General features: G+C 34.5%; 2 protein-coding genes across 6 annotated transcripts in view; both read right to left on the reverse strand.

The window, feature by feature from the left end:
• The window catches only part of pimreg (PICALM interacting mitotic regulator), a 20,986-nt gene extending 17,283 nt beyond the window's left edge, over positions 1-3,703 (reverse strand). For 3 of the 5 annotated variants that reach the window (XM_016524986.1, XM_016524988.1, XM_016524987.1), the window contains exon 1: positions 3,347-3,703. In XM_016524986.1, the coding sequence (XP_016380472.1) occupies positions 3,347-3,554 (208 nt within the window). In that variant the 5' untranslated portion in view covers positions 3,555-3,703. The remainder of the gene's footprint in view (positions 1-3,346) is intronic. The other 2 variants (XM_016524985.1, XM_016524990.1) reach the window with 2 other exon arrangements.
• Positions 3,704-4,212: 509 nt separating this feature from the next.
• On the reverse strand, positions 4,213-6,938 carry tmigd1 (transmembrane and immunoglobulin domain containing 1). The gene is made up of 6 exons (XM_016524992.1): positions 6,886-6,938; positions 6,413-6,492; positions 5,891-6,178; positions 5,153-5,437; positions 4,938-5,041; positions 4,213-4,812 (listed from the first exon to the last, which is right to left on the reverse strand). Exons 2-6 carry the CDS (start codon positions 6,468-6,470, stop codon positions 4,795-4,797), a joined length of 753 nt encoding a protein of 250 aa, XP_016380478.1. The 5' UTR covers positions 6,471-6,492; positions 6,886-6,938; the 3' UTR covers positions 4,213-4,794.
• Between the last annotated feature and the right edge of the window lie 654 nt (positions 6,939-7,592).

Below are 7,592 nucleotides of genomic sequence, written 5' to 3' on the forward strand. Positions count from 1 at the left end.
ATGCAATGCAACGCGTAAAAAGACAGTACAAGTCATTATAATCAGTAATTATGTCCCACTGGATGCAACAAATGCCTCGTTTGTAATGGGTTTTATTGGTTTTGTCTCGCCGTGCCGGCAGACGGCATCACAGTGTGTTAAGGGGCGTAACATTTCCGTCACACGCTTGAGGTATTCGGCCAATCACAATGCACTGGATAGCTGGCCAATCAGCGTACACCTCGCTTTTTTTAAAATTTTTTTTATTAAGAACATTATATAGACAAAGATAAAAGCAGTCACAATGTAGAACAAAAACAAAAGAAAAGACTACAGGGTACAAGACAGGGGTATAGAACTAATCACAAAAGTTCACAAAGGAAAAGATTAAAAGACTTACAAATTTCAATTGTTTTTAAAGCCTTCTTGTTACACGAGTTAAAGATAGTCCCAAAGTAATGCTGCAATTCAGCAAGCAAAACATAAAAAAGTGGTTTTTGACCTGAAAATTTACATTTATATATATAAAATTTTGTTAATAAAATAAGAAGATTAAGTATATTTTGTTTTTCAGTAAATGTTCTTTTTTCCAATTAACAATTCCAAACAAAACATTTTCCCAAAGTAAAGAAAAATCCTTATCAATGTTCTCAGTAACAAATAGGGAAAAGTCTTTCCACAATCATTTAGAGTAATGGCAAAGCCAAAATAAATGCACAATAGTCTCTGGGTGCTGTTTGCAAAAAGAACAATTTGTATCAATATCTTTTTTGAATTTCTTTAAGAAGGTATTAACAGGATATACACGATGGACAATACGAAAGGAAACTTCTCTTATCTTATTAGTAATTAAGTAACTATTTGGAATCAGCCAAATTTTCCTCCAGGCAATATCAAAAACAAAGGCATTCCAATAAACTGTCACATTTGGAATTGAAACATTTTCCTTGAGAAATAATAAACGTATTGATCTATTAGAAGAAGTGGATGAAAAGCAATATTTCCCCACCATTGTAACAGCAGGGTCTAAAGAAGGTAAAATAGAAGGGTAGGGGATACGTAGAACTAATCACAAAAGTTCACAAAGGAAAAGATTAAAAGACTTACAAATTTCAATTGTTTTTAAAGCCTTCGAGTTAAAGATAGTCCCAAAGTAATGCTGCAATTCAGCAAGCAAAACATAAAAAAAAAGTGTTTTTTGCCCTGAAAATTATGTATATACAATTTTGTTAATAAAATAAGATTATGTATATTTTGTTTTTCAGTAAAATGTCCTTTTTTCCAATTAACAATTCCAAACAAAACATTTTCCCAAAGTAAAGAAAAATCCTTATCAATGTTCTCAGTAACAAATAGGGAAAAGTCTTTCCACAATCATTTAGAGTAATGGCAAAGCCAAAATAAATGCACAATAGTCTCTGGGTGCTGTTTTCAAAAAGAACAATTTGTATCAATACCTTTTTGAATTTCTTTAAGGTATTAACAGGATATACACGATGGACAATACGAATGGAAACTTCTCTTACCTTCAGCCAAATTTTCCTCCAGGCAATATCAAAAACAAAGGCATTCCAATAAACTGTCACATTTGGAATTGAAACATTTTCCTTGAGAAATAATAAACGTATTGATCTATTAGAAGAAGATGAAAAGCAGTATTTCCCCACCATTGTAACAGCAGGGTCTAAAGAAGGTAAAATAGAGGGTTAGGGGATATGAAACGTATTGATCTATTAGAAGTGGATGAAAAGCAGTATTTCCCCACCATTGTAACAGCAGGGTCTAAAGAAGGTAAAATAGAGGGTTAGGGGATATGCTGAAATAGTCTAAGAACTCCAGATGGTATGGCATCGAATACAATAGCAAATTCTTTAAGGGTAATAGGAATGTTAAAATGATGAAGACATTCCTCAGTTTAATAAAAGGCCATTTGCATTAAATAATTGACTTACAAGCAAAATATCTGCCTCAAACCAGCGCTGGAAGAAAAGAGATCTGTTTTTATATAGAATATCTCTGTTATTCCATATAAAATATTTATAAGGAGAAAAGTTGTGCTTGTACAGAAGAGACCAGGCGAGAAGGACCTGCTTATGGAATTTAGATAATTTAGCTGGTATTTTTTCAACATCATAATTACAAAGCAATACAAAATTAAATCCACCAAATTTGGAGAAAATATATTGTGGAATAAAGTTCCAGACTAAGGTTGGATTTTTGAGAAAGTGTTTGGCCCAATTAATTTTAAGAGTATTATCAAATGTGCAAAAATCTAACATATTGAGACCACCATTTTCATATGTATTCAAAACAACAGATTTCTTGATATAATGTATGCCATTTTTCCATATGAATTTAAATAACATTGTCAATACTTTTGAGAATGTTGTTATCAACATGGAGAGACTGAGAAGCATATGATAATCTGGAGATTCCCTCCCCTTTGGCAAGTAATATTCTTCCCCTCAGAGATAAGTCTCTCTGCAGCCATAAATTAAATTTTGTTTGTGTTTTCTCAATAATTGGGGAAAAATTGAATACACATCTATCATTTTTATTTTTACATATAGAGATACCTAAATAAGATATCTTATCTTTAATTGGAATATTTTTAGTTGTAGAAAGGTTGCACTCTTTAATTGAAAGTAGTTCACGTTTAGACAAATAAAAAAAATAAAAAAATAAAAAAAGACCAGAAGCTTTAGAAAATCTTTCAACAGTGCGGATTGCAATAGGGACCCAAGAGGCATCTTTAAAAAAAAAAACAAAAAAAAAGGGAGTTGTATCATCTGCTAATTGGCTGATCTTTATTTCTCTTTCTGCAATGAGTATCCCTTTCTAGGTACTTTTATTAATATAGTGTGAATACACCTCGCTTTTCAGAACGATGAGCTTTGTAAAAATCGACGCGTTTCAGAAATGCGGGGCATAGAGGAGCAACAATAATGTACATTGTGGAATATAATGTGTTTTTTAAACTTTAAACCGCATAAACACATTGCATTACACCAAATACACAACATAATGTTCTTTTTAGCAACGTCATATGACCCCTTTAAGGTTTTTCCACGACGGTGGCAACCCTACAGAGTTTATTGTGAAGTGCTTCGATCATCCCTTCCGTTTGAAATGATAAACTCATAAAAATCCGAAAATCTTTACATTTGTAAAACAAAAAAAACGAAATTAAACTAAACATTACTCCAATACGTTTACGTTACACTGAGCGGAGTTTAGAGCACAGCACAATGATAATCTGAAAAGCTAACTCCTTAACGCAAAAACCGTGCAATAAAGAATCCACAAACATATCTATAACGTGAAATTACACTTATTACATTTCATCGACTTTAAAATTGAAACTTACCCTTGTTTTTCCACACCGCACAGTCTGATAAAATCGGACTATCCTTTGCTTTGTTTCTTGTGGCTGTTTGAATTTGGTGGACCGCTCCCTGTGGAAGAGAGACTCGCCCACTGTGTCCCGTTTCCCCACACTGATTGGCCGAACGTGCCGTTGCGTCGCATTCGAAATGTGACGCAACGCGCGGTTCTTTGTTTTGGAACGCTTGCATTGTTATGATCAACTCTTTTCATTGAGCCCAATTTTAACTGTTAATTCCAGAAATACCCAACCTTATTATGAATAAACTAACTAGGAGTCTTCTAAAATGTATAATATGCCCAAAATATCCCCAAAACTGTTGTGATTTATTTATTTTTGACGTTCTAAATCAGGGTTCCTCAAATCTTGCCCTTGAGGGGCAATGCGCTGCAGAGTTTAGCTCCAACCCTGATCAAACTCACCTACCTGTGATTTTCTTATGATCCTGAAGACATTGATTAGCATGCTCAGCTGTGTTTGATTAGGGTTAGAGCTAAACTGTGGGCCAGATTTGAAGATCCCTGTTCTAAAGCATTTGCTTATCTAGCCCAGTGGTTCCCAGCCCTGGTGCTGGAGGCACCCCAACACTGCATATTTTGCATGTCTCCTTTCTCTTACCAATTTCAGGTCTTGGAGTCTCTACTAATGAGCTGATGACCTGAATCAGGTGTGTTTGATTAAGGAGACATGCAAAACGTGCAGTGCCTTCAGGACCAGGGTTGGGAACCACTGATCTAGCCAACTGAAAAACTCAAATTAGGTTTGCTCAAGAAATCTGTAATTACATTTTTATTTGTCTCAGCATTTAACTTGACATGCAATGTACAAAGCAAACAGTGAAAATAGCCTACCTAAACCTCATTAGAATAAAATGGAACATTTCTTTATGATTACAACCACATATTGCTTATGATCTGAGTGGACAGTTAAAGGTTAATGACTTCTAGGTACATTTAACAGGCCAATTTTTACAATAAAAATCTTGCCCTTGAGAATGTAAAATATCCTGCAATTCACTTTAATGAGATTATTTTACTGTGTCTCTAATAACAAATGCAGCCATCAATCTAGGAGTGCCTTTGCTGGCTCAGAGACAAAGTATAATGTATTTTTTAGTGCAATTGCTCAATAACATTGGAATCTGAGAAGAAACACACAATGAAATCATCAACAACAACAACAAAAATCACAATAAAGTGTTGTTTAACAGACATCTTTTCACATTCTAATTTAGCAATAACAAAACAAAGGGGCTAAGCAGGAATGAAAGGAGGTGTTTGTTTTTGAATTACTAATTTATATTTAAGAGTGGTGTCCCATTTGCCAGTCCAGTAATGGTTATTTGAGTTCCAGTCTGATCTTCTCCATGCTCAACATCTCAAATAGCTGTGGTTTGAATTCTTGAGAATTCTAATTCCATGTGCAGATGTTCAATTTGGTTTAATGCACTATAGGACACCAAAAAGACAAAGCCTTTTTAATTGTTTTAATAGTTTTAGGCTAAAAAAAAATCATGATCAATTAATCAATCAAAAATCTATTTTAATCATAATCATAAATGAAGCTGACTTACTTTAATAATTTTATTCCTCCTAGAAATGAGTGCAAATACAATTGTGCATAAAACCACCACCACTCCAGCAATTGTGGGTCCTACAGGGAACCTTAAAACTTTATCTAATAGAGAAGAAAATTAAATATACCTTTCAAAAATTGAACATAAATTATAAAAGTAAAACAGAGTACAAAAAGTCAAAGTTCAAATAAGGATAAAACAGGACCACAAACCTTCAACCGTAACATTAAAGGTCCTGCCCATAATTCCATAGACAGATGAATTTACTTCACAGATGTACGTTCCTTGATGTACATCGCGCTTAGCTTTTGTGATTGATAACTGAGCAGTAATGCCATTATTGGTTGTTTTGTAACTGCCAGAGGTCAGATCCAGAACTTCACCATCCTTTTTCCAAGCCACAGTTACAGGTGGGTTGGCACGGACATCACAAGACAGAACAACATCACTTGTTTCTTCAACAAATACTTCCTTAGTGTCATTAAGGTCTGGGGGATCTGTAATATAATGGCATTCAAAGCTGAAAAACCAACAAATTTTCACCAGCCACTCGCATATTGCAGCAGTATATTCATCACAAGAGTTTGGCTCAGTTCCATTCCAGTTTATTTTTGAGGAATATTCCAGATTCCAATCCAAGGCCCATTTAAAGATTTACAGTTAGTTTAAAACACTTACATTGATAACTAATTAAAAGCATTTTTATTGTTTAAACTGTAAAACTGTTTAGGGTTTGGAGGCCCATTGTCATCGCAATGAAGTTATAAAAATGGATATAACATTGGATTCCTTAATATATAACATTATAACAGTGTACATTTAATGAAAATAGATTCCTTGTGGAGTTCCTGCTGAAACTGCTGAACGGAAATGAAATGGATCCCAAACCTGCCAGTTGACCCTTCAAAATGTTTACTTTTTCCACCAAGTATTCTAAACATTAAACTTACACTGGACGTCAAACTCGATGGAGCTGTTCACACTTGCATCACCCTTCAGCTGACAGATAAAGACAACTCCGTTGTCCTCTTTAGTGACAGGCTGTACACAAAGACTACTTCGGGACCAGCGGTTTTCTTCTGCCAGGTTCACCCGGGCACCATTGCGGAACCACTGCAATTCATTTTGGTTGGATGGGTCAATACCTTCATCAGTAATGCAAGTCAGAGTGAGAGTTTTCTCAACCTCTGTCCGAAGCAAGTTCCCGGTGGCCAGTGGACATGACTCAATGGTGACTGCTGTTTAGAGAGAATTAACTATTGAGCAATTCGTTCAGGCATAACAAACTAAAACTGTTGCAGTACAGGTTAATACCCTGTATATGTCCTATAATAATACTCAGGTTAATACTCTACAGGTTAAAACACTCTTTCTGTTTTGATATACTGAACAACATTTGGTGAAATGTTAGAACAAGCAGTATTTGGATCTCCTTGGAAGCATCAGGCTTTGAAAACATGTAGTAACATTACCTTTTACACGACAGACAAAGCACAGCAGGAGCAGAGAAACACTAACCGATACTTTCATCTTTGTACATCTGCCAGATATCCTGAATGACAAAAATACATCTAAAAAAGTCTGGAAAAATATATGAAAGATTTATGGAAATTTTCTTCAACTGAATTCATATTTTGCCAGAAATATTTAAGAAAATAATCTTAAACTCTGGATCCTATTGACTTCCACCGTATATATAAAAAAACAAAAAAAAAACAAAAGAAATCTTATGTGTTCCATCAAAGAAAAAAAAATCATACAGGTTTTGGACGACACCACGGTAAGTAAATGATGGCAAGATTTTACATTTTTCAGTATACACTATGCTTTTAATAATTTCTGTTCCTTGAAAGTCCTTGAATCATTTGATTTTATTAACAGAATATATGAAATCTTAAATGCGTTCTCAGAAATTCAGAGCCCCTTTTCAGTACCGTTTACTTACCAAAGCTTTGTGCGACAGTTCTCTGGAAAATGCCAAATCCAAAGGTTGCGTGAATTCTGGAGAGGCTTGTGTCTTCACACCAATGCTTTATATTATGTGGCTTTACAGCACTTAACAGGAATTGAAATCACCTCCCCTCACGGTCACAGACCTTTTAGTGTTGTGCAAAAATAGGCTGAATGGCTTTTAAGTGTCATCTCAATCTCCCCAGAAGGAATGGGAAGGATGAAAAGAGAGAAATCCTATAAAGATATAGTCTCACATCCATAAAACATTTGTGATAAGAGAATTTAATGTTCTATAATGGATGGCAATGCCAAAAGCATTGAATATAAAAATATATGTCCCAACCCAAAATGAATCATACATTCCTTTAGTGTTTATATGTGATATCTGTGTTGAGTGAAGGTGACACAGGGCAATGATTTTTTGGACATGTACAGCAAATAATGATACAGTAATACAAATCTGATACAAAATACTATTATCTTAAGTAACATTCTATACTGTATATAATGGCATAGCTGTTAACAACCAGATGGTTTAAACTGAATTAATAGTTGTTACAAAATTATATAACAATTCTTTTTTCTAGTGCATGTTGTAGGTTACACATTTTGCCCCAATTTGAAAACAAAACATGTATTATGCGGTTTACATAATATAATGATGGGCGGGCACGGATTATTATCCACCAGAGGGCCTAG

The sequence above is a fragment of the Sinocyclocheilus rhinocerous genome, unplaced genomic scaffold (assembly GCF_001515625.1).
Source record: "Sinocyclocheilus rhinocerous isolate Xijiao unplaced genomic scaffold, SAMN03320098_v1.1 scaffold964, whole genome shotgun sequence".
Taxonomy (NCBI): Eukaryota; Metazoa; Chordata; class Actinopteri; order Cypriniformes; family Cyprinidae; genus Sinocyclocheilus; species Sinocyclocheilus rhinocerous.

Excerpts from the sequence above, each read along its gene's own strand:
- tmigd1 (XM_016524992.1), bottom strand. The coding sequence starts at position 6,470 with ATGAAAGTATCGGTTAGTGTTTCTCTGCTCCTGCTGTGCTTTGTCTGT. Across the intron at positions 6,179-6,412 it reads CTTTGTCTGTCGTGTAAAAG|CAGTCACCATTGAGTCATGT; the intron begins GTAATGTTACTA and ends CTCTCTAAACAG. Across the intron at positions 5,438-5,890 it reads CATCGAGTTTGACGTCCAGT|ATCCCCCAGACCTTAATGAC; the intron begins GTAAGTTTAATG and ends ATTATATTACAG.